At 40.8% G+C, this 16,408-nt stretch overlaps 2 protein-coding genes across 2 annotated transcripts in view; one reads left to right on the top strand and one right to left on the bottom strand.

Moving 5' to 3' along the window:
• Positions 1-3,115: 3,115 nt before the first annotated feature.
• On the bottom strand, positions 3,116-10,864 carry ggctb (gamma-glutamylcyclotransferase b). Its single transcript, XM_042106382.1, has 5 exons — positions 10,680-10,864; positions 7,308-7,429; positions 6,965-7,110; positions 6,283-6,415; positions 3,116-3,715 (listed from the first exon to the last, which is right to left on the bottom strand). Exons 1-5 carry the CDS (start codon positions 10,750-10,752, stop codon positions 3,551-3,553), a joined length of 639 nt encoding a protein of 212 aa, XP_041962316.1. The 5' UTR covers positions 10,753-10,864; the 3' UTR covers positions 3,116-3,550.
• LOC121720358 (sodium- and chloride-dependent transporter XTRP3-like) overlaps positions 9,318-16,408 on the top strand; it is a 56,858-nt gene continuing 49,767 nt past the window's right edge. Inside the window, exon 1 of the mRNA XM_042106379.1 lies at positions 9,318-9,621. The gene's annotated coding sequence lies outside the window, so the exon portion shown is untranslated. The remainder of the gene's footprint in view (positions 9,622-16,408) is intronic.

Here is a 16,408-nt window from a genome sequence, read left to right as displayed (position 1 = left end):
ATCAGATAGATTTGTTATTTTTTAAGTATTTTACTTTCATAGCCACTCAAAATGGACAAACTAGTGGTGAGTTCTCTGCACGCTTTCATGCATCAAAACTAAAATTGGTACATGGACTCCGGACCCTATTCTGTCATTTTGACTTCATATTGACCTGCACTGCAATCAGCATACTTAGCAACAGTAACTGTTGATATTTTAGGATAGAAAACTTGCTGTGATATGCCAACTTGTGACATCAGCCTAATTTATATGGCCGCCATATTGGATTTTATCCAAATGTTTTAAAATACTTCACAGGACACAATATTTGTCCATTATTGTAGCCTGGCCCTGCCTACCTACTATCTCTGCTCATTTTTATCTCATTGAGATACTAGTCTCGCCTCTTTCAATGCACTAGTGTTTCCAACAACCCCCAAAAAGGGTGGACCAAACAGCAATGAAAGGGGTGACATTGGTTTCGAAATCAAAAGTGGCAGTAGTCAACCATAGCAGAAACACCTGCAAACATTTTTAAAAAATGCAATTGGAAGAATGTGTAATTCATACAGCGAAGGTAAATGCATTGCTTCCTGACTTCCAATTCGATGTATTACCAGTTTGCAAAGGCTATGAATCTCTGATCAATGTGATTGGTCAGGCTGGACCAATGACTTCAAAGTTAACGCCCATTACAATGCTGGGATTTTTAAACATTCCCTCATGGAGTGCCCAGACTCTCTTCACAATGATCACCAACATTTGCACAATTGATTTTCAGAAGCTTCATCAAGCCATTTACATGGCACTTTGCATATTTGAAAGTGTTTGCCTATAATAGCCAATGGAAGTCTGCCAAACAGGAAGTGACCTTATATCTCAGCCTTTACATCTCCTTACATTTCAGGCTTTATATCTCAGAAACTTGCTGTGAATGTTTATAGCCACAGGTCTGATGTAACAACATTGAACTGCCATGCCAACTCATTGCATGCCTGTTGATCTGTTGAGCCTGTTGATCTGCTTGTCCCCCTCATTGCTGCTTGCAGCTACATTTGTGGGTGTATTTGTTTTTGTTTGATCAAAATAAGGCTGTTATGCTTTGGCATTATGCAGGTTATTTCAATGACTAAGAAGCCTCAGTTAAATAGCATGATTCAAGCAAGCAAATGCTCTGAGCGGAAAACTATATTTTGTCACAGTCCATGCCCATTCCTCTCCAAAGGATGTGAAATATAAATCTGCCTGTGATGGAAAACCCATAGAAAACACATTCTCCTTGATAAAAAGATGCACAATGGCTAAACCTGTATTGTGAAGCCAAATACAGCAGGAACAAAGAACAATTTGTGTCCCATGTCCCAACATATCTTTATGCTCTAGCCTACAGTACATATCACACATAGTTCATACAGCAATGAGCTCCGGAGACCATCTGTACAAGACTTCTTCTATCCCAGAGGGACTGAGCAGTGATGTCAACTGTGTGAATTCTTCAAGACAACACAATGAAGTATTGTGACAAACCTCGTCGGTGGCATAAAGAGACTATTAAAACTACAAACGGATGACAATAGACTCTTCAGTAAGGACCCTGGACACACTCAACCTTTTCATGAAGCAATGTAGTGCTCCACTGATGGCTGAAAACAGTCATTGTGCAGTGCCTTACCTTGCAATGTACAAAACACATGCATGTTACACCAATTAATCAGAAATACCCCTCTAAAGTGCTGATTAGATACAGTCAAATTGTAGAAGCCTAGACACTATCTTATCTAAATACAGACCAATCTCTACACTTCTTCAAATCTAAGACTAAGATCTTAATCTTAGTCTTTTACCAAGTCTAAGCAAGAAAAGGCCAAACAAATCAAATAAGTATTTCAGCATGGCAGTCTATTGAGTTTGCCATTCTGACTACCGTTCCGGTGGTGAGCAATGCAGACGCAGGAGATCTTCGAAAGGTTCACACCGGCGTGGTGGCAAAGGCCTAGTCACGCAGAAGCATAAAACAGCCTTAAGTTAACCACTTAAATTATAAAACCTACTAAAATAAAGGGAGATATCTTCAATTCACAATATTGTATATAATATGACTGTTTTTTTACACAAATTTGATTTAAATTGACTTATCTAGTATCTAATTGGTTTATCAGTATTACAAAACATATCATTTGAGCTGTCAACGGTGTTTACAAAGGTTGTGTGAACTATTTGGATGAAACTACAAACCATTCTGTTTATATTGGCCATAGCCCACTGATGTCAGGGAAAATTCCACTTCAAGCATGTGGTGCAAGCTTTCCAGCTGTAGGGGGCAACAAAGACAAAACAGCGTCTATTTGTGCAAGCAGTTTTCTTAGCACCAGAGAAACACTATGCAAGCCATACAATATTAATACATTGCTATGAATTAATTTTGCTATAAAAGTAAGGATCCTGGTATTTCAAGTAATAACATTTGTATGCTGGTTGACATGAAACATTGATGTGGACTACTCTAATTCAACTGCAGCAATGTTATTTTAATAGAAAATGGAAGCTTCAGTGCAAGTTCTACCAGGAGATTTTAATGCTACGTCACTCATTCATTACACCCAAGTCCTGACCAATCACCAGTCTATAATATCTTGCCTAACATGCCTGCTCTGCTGCCTGTGTGGTCATTTGATGCTCCTCTTTCATCCCCACCACCACCATTTTGATCCTTGTATATCTGCCCAGGGGGTAGACTCTGCCCCTGCCAGCTATGATGCAGGATCTGTGGGGTCTAGATGCTCCAAGACCTGGACCGATGTCAGAGCTTACGCCTTTCAAGACTTTCAATTCTTTTAGTACTTTGTTAAATTATTTGTGAATTAAATCTTTGAATCTCATTCTTTCACTGAGTCTTTTCTGGGAGAGCAATGGATATCTCTACATGATGACCTGATGAGAGTGGAGTGTAGAATGTCAAAATCACTGTTGAGACAGCAAGAGAGAACAAGGGGAAATGAGAGAGAGAGAGACAGAGAGAGAAAGAACAAGGGGAAGAGAGAGAGAGAGAGTCAGGATCTATGCGGTCTATCAGAATCCTCTGAAGATGTAAAGGTGATAGGCAACAATAGACACTAAACATACTGACACGGAACATCTTATGATACTTTATTTCTTTACTTTACTACTACAGTATACAAAGGTTGGATTAGCATTTGCATTCCTTACCAGGCTATTGTGACCAAGACAAAGGTTCTGTGGATGGAACATCTGTTTTACCCTTTTCAAATAATAATAAAAAAAATCTCCCTTTAAACCCAGTTTAAATATACAAAGAATTAAGGCTCTGTGCAAGAACCTTTCAGTATCCATGCCTTGTAAAGGCCTTTGGTATTTTTTGAGGAACTATACATTTTATGTGAAGAATTACTTAAAAGTGGTCAAGCATTCTTTCTGTGCTTCACCAGAAAAAAAAAAACGAGAGCCCTGTTGCCTTTTCCTAAATGCTGACTAAAGGCTTAAGTAACTCTCTGTGGATACCGGTAGACAGGGAAACATCCTTCATCGGAGGTGCAGTCCATAATCAGAACTATGCATCTGACCGGTGGTTTGCTCTCTCCTTTGATCTCTTAATGGCACGTTCGACCTCTAACATCACCGGAAGTGGCCCTTCAAATTTGTTGGTCTCGATGGATCGGAGTTTCTCCTGGTAGTCCTTTGGCAAACCATTTTGCTCTGCACCCATGACAATCACCTACAAGGACAGAGGGAAAAAACATATAAACATATATTGACACCACTACAGTTTAAAAGTATTTTTTTCTGTAGGAGTTGGAACATAATTGTGCTTCTCAAGTTCAACAAAAATCGCCTATGGGCACACGTATTTGGGACATTTATTTAGTGTAGGGGAGAGCCGGGACGATTGAAACACGGGACGAATGAAACAATCCAGTTTTCTCCGAGTGTAATGATGATAGACCGACGTCCTTCGGTCAAAACATAGAGCATGTTAACCTCCTTCTATCAGCCAAATATCTTCCTGCTATGTCATTTTATCACGCAGTTACTGGCGATAAACGAGTTTTGATGCACAAAAGTAAACTTCATTAGCGGTTACATTTTTTCTACGAATTATCTACAATACATTACATTTTCTCTACGATTATCAATGAGTGTTTTTCATGTAAACGTTTGACTTAATGCTTATTCAGTAGACCATTTAGTGTTCTCCACAATCCCAGAATTTCATATCGCATGCTTGTTTACATGGAAAGCAAAACAAGCTATAGTGACATATGTTGGATAGGATAGGATAGGATATATACTCTTTTGATCTCTGCATTTAACCCAATCCGTGAATTAGTGAAACACACACAGCACACAGTGTACACACAGTGAGGTGAAGCACACACTAATCCCGGCGCAGGGAGCTGCCTGCATCAACAGCGGCACTCGGGGAGCAGCGAGGGGTTAGGTGCCTTGCTCAAGGGCACTTCAGCCGTGGCCCACTGGTCAGGGCTCGAACCGGCAACCCTCCGGTTACAAGTCCAGAGTGCTAACCAGTAGGCCACGGCTGCCCATAATCTAACGTGTCGGGACGATTGAAACACGCGTTTCAATCGTCCCGACCAGGCTGTAACTCCATGTATTTTAATTAAATGCACAAATATCTGTGTTTAAACAATCATTTATGGAGGTGAGATATGGAAAAACAGTTTTAGGAAGATGAAAATACATTTGGGCCCACCAGGCAGGGGGTCCAGTTTTCTCATGTTATCCTATGGAGACTGACGGCCGGCGTTAAGCCTACTTATTTGGATGTGCAGTGGCCTAACCCACTTAAAAACCTAGTGAAACGACATTTTCAACAATATAAACATGATATAATGGGAAAGCTTACCGTTCTAGCTATAAACATGGCAGAATCATCCACAGGGCATGATATTTCAAAAACCGCTTCATACACGCTTCACGATGATGGCAATGAGTTGTTAACAGACATGCACAAAGACGTATAGCCCTGCAACAATCTGTCTAAAATAAAACCTTTTGGGAGTACCATTCATGATATGTAGTAAAATGTCGAAGTTGTTGGACGTTTATATGGCTTAAACTGTATGTTTCCTTCGTCCCCTTATGTTGTTTCAACTGTCCCGACCAGGAGGGACGACGAATGAAACATTACGCACGTCCCACTTTTCTGTAATAATTCCTGAACGGTTTTGTTCAAAGCTGATGCATCTGTATTTGACAGAGGACAGATGTAGGTTACTAGTGACTAAATATTAGCTTTCAGTGTGGTACGATCGCTTTGTAAATTACGTTTAATTAAAAAATGTTTCAACTGTCCCGGCTCTCCCCTACTGTATGTGTAAAAACATAGTGATCATCACTTTGATTTGCCTCTGCCTTCACATACAGTTTGAGACATGACCACTTAATGTGACACACAGACAAACATGCTACATGGAAACAAAGCAGAGAGTGACGACCACATGCCCATGAATATGCATTTCACTCAGGCACATACTGCACATACACAGACCTCTGGCACAGAGAGAGAACAATATGTCACCGTCCACCATATGAGTCTCGCATGCACACGATAGAGCACAAAGCTGGCCACACAAAGCCGGGCCTGTCACACTTTCTGCCATGATTATTTGGCACTTTTATAAACCAGTGACGAGGAAGGGGAAAAGAAATTTCCAGAAAGGTCATATTTTTGACCTTTTCCCGTTATTTAATTTGTCAATCTGAAAGATGGATTGGCATGCATTTACCAGTCCGGCTGGCAATTTAAAGTGTCACCAACAAAGGCTTCTGACATGCTGCTTAAATCCAAATATGATAGCGAGATGCAAATTCCAGAGGCTTCAGCATGCTGTGGGTGTAATGTTTGGAGTGGGGCTTGGCTGAATGACCCCCCCCCCCCCCCCCCCCCCACACTGCTAATGTCCCAGTTGCCATGTGTGCCCTATTGTCCATCTTTCACAATAGTGGAGAGGGAATAGGGGCAAACACCAGAAACAAAACAAAAAAAAAAAATACAGAAACATTGTCCTATTCCAGCAGTGTTAATACGGGCCTAGTCTATTGACGTTCAGCTTAAAGAATTGACGTCACATTACTGAGGAAAGACAATCGTGTTTTGCGTCTCAGAACTCTACCATCAATTATTTGCTTAGTTCTCCTAACAGATCACATATGACCACCCTATCGGTTCTTGGCATGACATGGAGTTGAGAGATGACCATGGTGGCCGGAGAGAGGGAAGTGACAGTGAAATGGATGAATGGACAGCGAAGCGATTGCTACCTTCAGGTATTGAGGAGAGGGAGGAGCGTACACACAGCTGTTCATGATGTACGTTCGGCAGTTGAGCTCCTGACCACGGGTCGACACAGACACTTCCACTGGGCTGTAGGCTCCAAGTTTCACATTCTCCTGCCTGACCAGAGACCCAGAGATACATCATGGTTATGGTTATGGTTACGCTTTTGTCCAAGGCGACATACAAATACAAAACAATATAATACTTAAATTTAACAGGGAACAAATTAAGCTGTTGGTCAGACTATAATAAAGAGAATAGCAGTAATGAACAACAATGTCAATTCAATCAATAGCCTAATGAAATAAACAATGGAAATGAGGGAAAATAGCAATAATAAATAAATAAAAAAATAATGTCCATTCAATCATATAACAACAATAACATGGTAAGACTACATTAAGGAGAATATCAATAATAAACAATGTCAAATTAATCAAAAGCCTAATGAAAATAAACATCAAAGCCCACCTTACATCACAAAGTCCCAATGGAAGCTCCAGAGAGTTAGCAATGCAACATAAATGTGTCATAAAACATGCAATTCATTAAGATGCAACATGCCAATTACAAGTTAATTTGAGAAAATCTACATTTCCCCTTGAAAATAATTATAAGCTGCTAAGTGTTTGGGTGTGCATTTGTGAGCAGACTGAGAAATCCTACCTGTCTAAGGACTCAAGGTCGGACATGTTCATCCTCCATACCACCCCCCACACCTCATCCCCCGGGCTGTGCTCTATCGTAGCCACACCCCCATGCCAGCGGTCACTGGCCAGACCCTTGTAGTTGCCGAAGACCAATTTATAGTCCTGGAGGAAGAAGAGAAGATAATCATAATGTAAAAGACATCATCACTGCACTTGCATAGTCACTACCAGATTCCATAGGGAAAGGAAGACTTGGGGAAAATGTTGAGGGAGTTGGAGGAGAGGCTATTTTGTCTCAGAAGAAAATCCAAGCCATCTCTCGAGTGAAAAAATTATGCGCTGAGACACTTGGACCTCACCTTAAGTCTGGCAATGCAGTGGACTGTGGCAGAGGGGTTCTTAAGTTGTAGCCTCTCCTTAAGCAAGTTGCTCCCGTAAGCAAAGTACAGGAAGGTATGGTTATCCATCTCACCGGAGGCCTCTAGAGGGAGGAGGAGAAGGACAAGGAAGAGAAGGATAGAGAGGGACAGGGTGAAAGGGTAACAGAGGTGGAGGAGGAAGATGAGGGGGTGGAGAAGGAATCCAAGGAAAAGGAGAGGGAGGAGGAGGAGGGAGAGAGAGAGGCGTCAACAGCCACACAATCAGCAGGGCTTGTGGGTACCGCACACCCGGCAGGTGAGGACATGGAGCACCAATAACAAAGACGAAACATTGTTCGTTCCCTTGCTTTTATACCACCGAGGCCCTAGTGCACCATTCTCATGCTAATCCACCATGCCTGACCCCCGGCTGCACATTGTGCTGGGCAGCCAACAGTGGCTTTGTCGCACTATCACTGACCACACAAGGGCTGAATGAGCAGGCGACTGGTACTCGTTCAGTTTGCGCCTCTTGTGGAGACCGGTGGGATATTACAGGCTCCTTGTGCATAACAGTGCTGGGTTGTCATTTCTCATCGTCTGTGTCTGAGACTATGCCTGTGGCTATTTCTGTCTCTCTCTCTCTGTGGAATGCACAAATAGTCTGGCTATCCAAACACACCCTTTCAAATGTCAAATATAGTCAGACCAAGACAAATATAGATCAGTGCTGTCAGTTTATTCACATGACTGCGCAAACTACAACAGATCATAAGGTAACTTCACTTGAGGTTGTTGTGCAGAGGTACCACACTTGCTGCTATGTTGACTCATATTACAGTGTCAATTTCTAAATGTAGACATTTTATCTAGGCTAAATTCACATGTATTGAGTCACACACTGACCTCTATTCGTGTTGCATCTTATTATGATGTAGATACACAGTGTTTCTGTGAGTAAGTCTGGACAAATTCTGTTTCTTCTCCTTACCCCGTCATATGTTTTTAGGTCAGACATTTAAGTGCAGCCACTGAAATGGAATGCACAAAAAAAGCACTGTCCATGGCCCCACGCACACCATCCCATTGGACACAAAAGTCCGAAAATAAACAAGCCGATGACGTAAGAATAATAGCCTGCATTCCTGCCTCCATATGAAAACAATTAAGCACAGTCATAACAGCGTTTCATAATATTTTCATTATTAGAATGAATAAGTGTAGCCTTGCATAGATCTGCATGTTGAGAGGTGGTCTATTAACTAAGATGTCATATATTTTATTTAGAATATTAAAACCCCATGACTCTAGCCTACGTGTCCTATCCTATTTTTTACAGTCTTTGGTCCTATCACGAATACTAAGAAAAATAGTTTGTTTTTCCTCATTTAGAGAGGCTACTGTTTGCTCTCTACTCATGAAGGTTAAACTTTTGAAAAATATTTTTTGGCAAAACATATAGGCCTAATTCAACAATGATTTCATTAACGATTAACGTTTAGATACAGATACAGTCGGGTGAAATTAGTTTGTGTAGGCTAAACAGTCGTGGTGAATTCTGAAAAAGAACACTCCGATTAACTTGTGCTTAAAGTTATGGAGGTAGTCCTACAGTAACGCCAATTTAGTCTGTTGTTCACAGACTGCTTTGCTTTGATGATATGCGAACTGTAGCCTAGCCTAATGTAGGTTAATAATACTACTAGACAGACCGTGTCATGCTACACTATGACATTCACTGTAAACTGTATTATTGAATTATAATGTGTTATCCCAGTTATTTTTGCAGACACTTCACAGATGCTTACACCGCGATAACAGCCAACGCTATTGTTCACCTGCCTGTGTTACCGAGTTATGTAACGAAAGCATCATAAATGGAATAGCTCTCCCACCAAATGAGAGACCGCGCCCCCCGATCACTACAACCACGCGTGTGTTTAACACAGAGCATCTCAATGATGAAAAAAGTGAAGGAACCAATAGCTTCGTAGCTAGAACGCATGTGCTACAGCCAAGAGAGTGGAAAAAACCAAAAAGATTTAGCGGTCTGTTATCAGCATAGACAGAATAAACTGGGAAATCAATCTCAGAGAAGACCTTGTAGGACACCATATCAGTTGTTCCTTCCATTAACTTTGCAATCTGATAGGAAAAACAGCTTTCGTTTGTTCATTAGCCTAGTTTTACTGACGATTTGTCAGTTACTCACAATTCAGTATTTTATTCGTAGCCTATTCAAGAATCTGATGCTGTGCTAGAGTTTGCAGGACTATTCAAATATTGGAATCCACGGCATACTTTATGCTTTGAGGTAAGCAGATTTCAAATTAAGTTGTCTTGAATAGGTATGGTGTTTCGTATTGTAAAGTGAAATTGAGCCATCATTATTTGGAAACCATTTGGGTGGTCCTGAATTCAATTTAGTTGTTTGAAAACTGTAATTTGGTAATCTGGTAAACGCATCGGAGTAATTTCAATAAAATGCAGATTATTGAGGGCGCCAGCACTTGAGTAACCTACCCACTGTGGCGATGAACTCTAATTGACACTGGTAGCCTATTCGCGCATGCAGCATTACATGAAGTGGGCGTTCAATCAGAGGAAATGGTGCTTCCTGTAATGTAAAATAATGTAAAATGCAGCACCAGACTTAGAGAGAAAAATCCCCAGTTGACATCTCTAGGCATGAAAGCGCTTACACCTACAGACACAATAAGTGAATATAAACCATCCTGTGCGTTTAATGGTTGATGTTGCTAGACATGCACAAGTTTAAAATACGACTATAGCTCCCCAAATAGTCTGATAAAGGGAGGAAGACGTTGATCCGCTGGTCATGTCCGCTATCGGTTTGCTAATCTATGTGTACGGGTCATTGTCTCGTGACGGACACATTCTAAACAGTTAACTGTTTTACGTGAAGTCTTGTCCAACACTCCTACGGTTTTGTATGCTGTGATGATGGGTTGATCCTTTGTCAGGCAGTAGATCTCAACTGAAGTTAAAAAGTTACAGACCTCTCACAATCTTAGCAACCTTGCTGTAATCACCAACTACTCGGTTACTACCCAATATTGCCTGCTGCTGTAGATGTTAGCCTAAATATTTTTGCTATTCCCAATGATCATGTTTTTAAAAGTGCATATCTGAAAAGACCTATTCAAACATAAATCGAAAGTTATTTGTAGGCTACTTCCAGGTGTTTTTTCCGTTTCAGTTTAATTACAATGTTTCTGAAATCGGATAGACCTATGGTAGGCTTCACATGAAACATGAAAACACATACAACGCACGCACAGATACAACTCTGAGTTATTTCCCACCATCATTTTTGGAGAAGATAGGCGCTAAATTGTGCCGCACACTCACCTAAAATGGGCTCACACAGAAGTCCCAATGCCAGCATCATGGCTAAGCTGTTACAAGATTTACCGGCGAACATTGTTTTTGTCTCAGGAGCGCTCTTCACCTGAGTGTGGAGGAAGAAGTGGGCGAAAGGGAACCTATATGCCTCGGGAGGCGGACCCCATTCATCCAGCTGGGCCTCGGCGGCCCATAGGGTAAAAAAATCCACCAATGGAAGTGTTTGGGCGGGCGGTATTCAGACAGTCACTAAGGAATATCCTACAAATGTATTTTTGCTTTTTAGCTTACATTTCTCCCAAAGGGCGAAGGAAAAGTCTTAGGAAACACTAGGCCTAATATGCATGATGTTGTTGCCCACACCTATAGTAGGCCTAGCTAGAAAATTATGTAGGTGTATATTACAAGTGTCAATTTAGTTTAGGATTAAGTTGCACTGAGTCTAAATTCCAAGATTATTCTTTGCAGTCTTATTACAAATTGAGTACCTAGCTTTTAAGAATTAGGTTACAGTAGTATTTTAGAATTGCAGTGCTGTTCTAATTACATTAGTTACATTAATTACAACAAAACGTTTGTTTTTGTTTGTTTTTAAGGGATCAGCAGTTTATTTACTTTACTAGTACAACTCATGGTGACTGCACTGCAGGTTGTCTGTTGCTCATGAACATGTGGGAGGGAAATAAGGGAAAATAATTGTCATTTTGCGCACTTATGAATACAGTTAGGCTAATCTCAAAGATGCTCACAGTCAAAATCTTGCCACTGGGTACAGATGTGAAAAGGCCCCTCCCACAAGCCTTGACTGACGGGCCCCACATTAGATACCAGGGGTGAACAACATAAACCCATGGTATATGATTGAGGGGATCTTTTGAGACATATATTACATAACAACCTGTGATATTTGACTGAGGGGTCCCTTTGTCGAGTAGCCTGACGCCATTCTCAAATTCTAGTCATAATATGAGTCTGATACTGCTCCATTGGGACGTAATTATGGGGCATGTTTCAACCGACGGGGGAATGTCTCTGCACTCAATTGGATAGACCATCAGAGCAACGAAATAGCTTACTGTGAGATGTAGGAAGAACACACGAACCATCCTTCTTCTCCACAAATGCCTTTGCCAAAAAACATTGTTTTCTGGTCTTTTGTAAAAGTTATTGTGCCGTCAATTTCTACAACACTCGTTAGCGAAATCTAAGAGACACGTAGCAAGGTAGGCTATTAGGGAAAAACTGATATTTCCCCTCCGTTTTTAAAAATAATTCCGTTGAACACCTACAAACATGTTATAAACAGCTGGGGAAGGCTGTCGCAAATCCCTCGAACAGGTGGTCAATCAGAGATTTCAAACGAACGAGGACAACATGTCACAATGCAACGCTGTTTTCCCTTGATGAAAGTGAAACCATGAGTTTTTCCAAATCTCAACTTTGACCAAAGTTTTCAGAAATAATCGTTTTTAGTGATAAAACCTCATTGAAATAATATGCATTTTTTCCATATAGAAGCCATCTGTCTCCTTCTAGCCACAGCGTTTTTGTTGCAAACAAAATCAACCTAAGCGTGCTCAGATGACGTGATAGAAGAGGTGTTGTTGCTCACCTGTCCATCGTTAAACCCGATTTGATTGGTCTGAACAGCTCTGGTTCGTGCATAGTTGCTTCACAATGGAGCAATGTCAGACCGAACTATTTGTCAAGACTTTTTCCAGGGTCAAAATATCCCTGCCAGCCATTAAAGTTCACAAATGTTTATACAGTAAGCTATCACTTATCCACTAGGTGGATTGAAAACAGGCACAATTTAGGTTTATGATCAATGTTATAGTGCCACTGGAAAGTTTTCAGATCCTTTCAAGTTTTCCACATTTTGTTATGTTTCAGACTCGTCTTAAAATGGAGAAAAAAATGAATTGATTCCATTTTAAGATGAGTCTTAAACATAACAAAATGTGGAAAACTTGAAAGGGTCTGAAAACTTTCCGGTTGCACTGTACATTGTAGTATGAGATATAAGATCAAATGTTTTGTTACATTCACAATAATACAGTTATAGACAACATTAACCATATTACATTGTTCTATGGTGAATGAGCAATGTCATCATTACTATTATTTTAAGATTTTAATTGTGCAAATAGGACTTACTGATCAATTTGTATGAATTTGTATAAAAAAGGGACTGCTTTTTCCCATTGGTCACTATATATGACCGAGTATAAAACCTAAAATTCTATTAACTTAACCTACATAAAAGCATAAAGTATGTAATGTTTGTGTGTTAGGAAGGTCTAAGGAGTAATATGTATGTACTCAAATTGTTAAAAGGTGTTTTGTTTTGTTTGTCTGTTTTTAAGGGATCAGCATGTTATTTTCTTTACCAGTACAACTTGAAGGTGACTGCACTGCAGGTTGTCTATTGCTCATGAACACGTGGGGGGGGGGGGGGGGGGGGGGGATACTTGTCATTTTTGCACGCATATGCATTCAGTTAGTCTTAAAGTTAGAGAAACCAACTTTTCAGGTTCTCTAAAAAGCAATGCTGCCTTCATTGTTAGTCGTGTGAAGAGTATGCTGACTACAAAGCAACCAAAAGGCATAGAGAGGTTAACCCTCAAGGCTCGAAGCTATTTTCAGAAAAAAAATCCTACCTTTATTTTTGAACTATAATCTTGGTGATACAGTATATGGTCCATTTATACATGATTTAGTTTGGTTTTTATTTATTTATTTAGGACAGTCTAGGCTACACCTGGCATTATATGATGTGATAGGCTAATACTTTCACATTTCTTATATCAGCCTTTATGTCAAGGAAAAACATTTTGTGTCTTATGAATTTATTTATGTTTTTTTGCATGTATGTCACCAAAGCATGTCACCCTGGTAATCTTAAGGATCATGATGGTGGGATACTCTATGGCGTAGCAATTTGCAAAAAGGATATGCCAATACTCCTCTGCATTTGCCACCTGAAGGGACCTGTACTTAGGGAAAAAATGTCATGTAGCCCAAAACACAGTTGATCTGTGTGAATCATTGATATGGTATCAAATTCAAAATTAACGGCTAGCCTAATTTTACAGAGGAATACATTATATATTTGGATTCGGTAGGGTCTGCTGTTTATTTTGAAACAGAGCTGCATAGACAAAAACAATGACAACGATAATGTCAGTTGACCAACTGGAGTAGGCTAACACATAGACATGCTTGCTTACAAAACAAACAGTTCAGAGCTCATGGCATATGGCCACCACAGGGGTGGGTAGTAACGTGCTACAAGTAACGCACATGAGTAAAAAAGTATTTTTTTTGTGAAACGACAACTTTCCATATTCCTTTTTCAAAACGGCGCTTCTACTTTTACAGTACATTTTTGAGTCAGTAATCTACTCGCTACATTTTCGATTGCCTTTCGTTACTAGTACAAGTTTATTATCGGAGGAGAAAGTATCTTGAGTGATAAAAGCGCACCTCTCCCTCGGTGTACAACGCCGTGGGAGAAAAGAAACAGGGCTTCAGATAGATAGTGTAAGGGACCGATCAGTGAAGGCATGAGGACACAAGGAGGTTTGGTTCAAAATGGAGGGTTTTTATTACCCAAAAAATGATCAAAAATTGACAAAGTCTACAAACTGACAATTAGGCCTATAAAAGAGGTCAACCAAAAGTATAAAGACACTAAAGGCACAACTGACGTGACGTAATCTGAACAAAAAACTGACCTGACACAATGAAACAAAAGGGAACATATATATCGGCTTGGCCAAACCAAATGACACAAAAAGGGGATAAACTAAATACATAGACTTAAATCATAACACAGAGCAAAGTAACTAAGGCCAAATGACTTCCTCAGTCTGTCTGTTGTGCAAGGCAGTGAGCGAAGTCTCCAGCTGATCAGGCTCTTCTGCTTAACAATAGTGCTGTGGAGTGGGTGACACTCATTGTCCAAGATGTTGATCAGTTTGTTCAGGGTCCTTTTGTCAGATATTGAAGTGATGCACTCCAGTTCAGCTCCCACTACAGAGCCAGCTTTCCTTACCAGCCTGTCAATTCGCCCCACATCCTTCTTCTTTGTGCTTCCTCCCCAGCATACCACTGCATAGAAGAGGACGCTGGCAACAACAGACTGGTAGAACATCCTGAGGAGCTTGCTGCACACATTGAAGGACCACAGCCTCCTCAGGAAGTACAGCCTGCTCTGCCCTTTCTTGTAGAGTGCATCAGTGTTGGCTGACCAGTCCAGTTTATTGTCCAGGTGGAGACCCAGATACTTGTAGGTGCTTACCACCTCCACATTGACCCCATCAGTGGGGACTGGTAGCAGAGTGGGCTTAGACCTGCGGAAATCCACCACCATCTCCTTGGTCTTTGAAGTGTTGAGTTGAAGGTGATTGAGTTTGCACCATTGCACAAAGTCCTCCACCAGGCTCCTGTACTCCTCCTCCTGCCCGTTCCTGATACACCCCACAATTGCAGTATCGTCAGAAAACTTCTGCATGTGGCATGACTCGGTGTTGTAGCAGAAGTCAGATGTGTACAGGGTGAACCGGACTGGAGAGAGCACAGTTCCCTGTGGCGCTCCGGTGCTGCTGATCACAGTGTCAGAGAGACAGTTCTTCAGTCTGACAAACTGTGGTCGTTCGGTCAGGGATGCATTGTTCAAACTATAAAGAGTGCAGGTTGTATAGCAATTTAAAAATCCAACATACATGTAAATACAAGTACACACACACACACACACACACATAGGATTAACCTTTCAGGCCATCTTCATCAGTGGAGGTATCCTTAGGAAGAGCCTGAGGGCTGAGAAATTTAAGCAAAGCACCTTGAGGGAGAAAGAAAAGATATGTTAGCATTTCCATATTTTGATATTTAGAAGAGATGCAGCTGCTTTCACAACTACTAATGCTTACTGTAAAAACATCCCAAGCTAATGTTATACATTGACCTAGGCCTACTTGTAGCTTAACATAGCATTTAAGCATTCTGCTGTTTGAGAATTAGACAGACGCACCTGGTGCTTTAAAGACAGTAAACAGCTGGCGTGCATGAATACTACTAGACATGAAAGTTCCAGTCTGCTTTGATGCACAGAATTTATTGTGTGGTTTTCCTAACCCCCATTTGGTAAATAGATTATCACAGTCGAGTAGTTAGTATAGCAGAGAAGCTATGCCACTTTCATCAAAACCTATTACAAAGCTATATCAATGTTATGTCATTAAATACGATAAACAGTGATTCTGGAACAGATCTGCGTCTTCCTTTTCCCGTTAATAAACATATTACAGTATGTAACCATATTCCGTCAGTTCGTAAAAAAAAAGTTGCGCTACATGTTCTAGTTTGTTACAAGCAGCATGGGCCATCAGGCAGGTAGTTAACATAAACATTTTTTGCTAGGCTAGCCTTCCTGCTGCGACATTACACCATTTGTACAAGACAAGTAGAGCTATTTTATCCAGTGTAATTTATCACTTACCACTATCTTGTTTTTTCTTGTCATCCTCTTCCTTTCTCTTCTGGCTTCCGGACGCATAACTCCGCTTCATTATGACTGCTGAGGTTTTATATTTTCGCGGCAGCAGCAGAGACCACAAACCTGGCTGGCTGGCTGCTGTCAGCGACTACTGAGAGGGGCCCCCTTGAGGGGGATCCCGGTATTGCCGGTAACAGTGTCGTTGCACTTTACTGCATTGACTATCAAAGGGGCG

The sequence above is a fragment of the Alosa sapidissima genome, chromosome 10, assembly GCF_018492685.1.
Source record: "Alosa sapidissima isolate fAloSap1 chromosome 10, fAloSap1.pri, whole genome shotgun sequence".
NCBI lineage: Eukaryota > Metazoa > Chordata > Actinopteri > Clupeiformes > Clupeidae > Alosa > Alosa sapidissima.
This window is presented reverse-complemented; position numbering and strand designations above follow the sequence as displayed.

Coding starts and splice junctions, on each gene's coding strand:
- ggctb (XM_042106382.1), bottom strand. CDS start 10,752: ATGTTCGCCGGTAAATCTTGTAACAGCTTAGCCATGATGCTGGCATTG. Junction 7,111..7,307: donor ACTGCATTGCCAGACTTAAG/GTGAGGTCCAAG, acceptor TTCTTCCTCCAG/GACTATAAATTGGTCTTCGG. Junction 6,416..6,964: donor GACCTTGAGTCCTTAGACAG/GTAGGATTTCTC, acceptor GTCTCTGGTCAG/GCAGGAGAATGTGAAACTTG.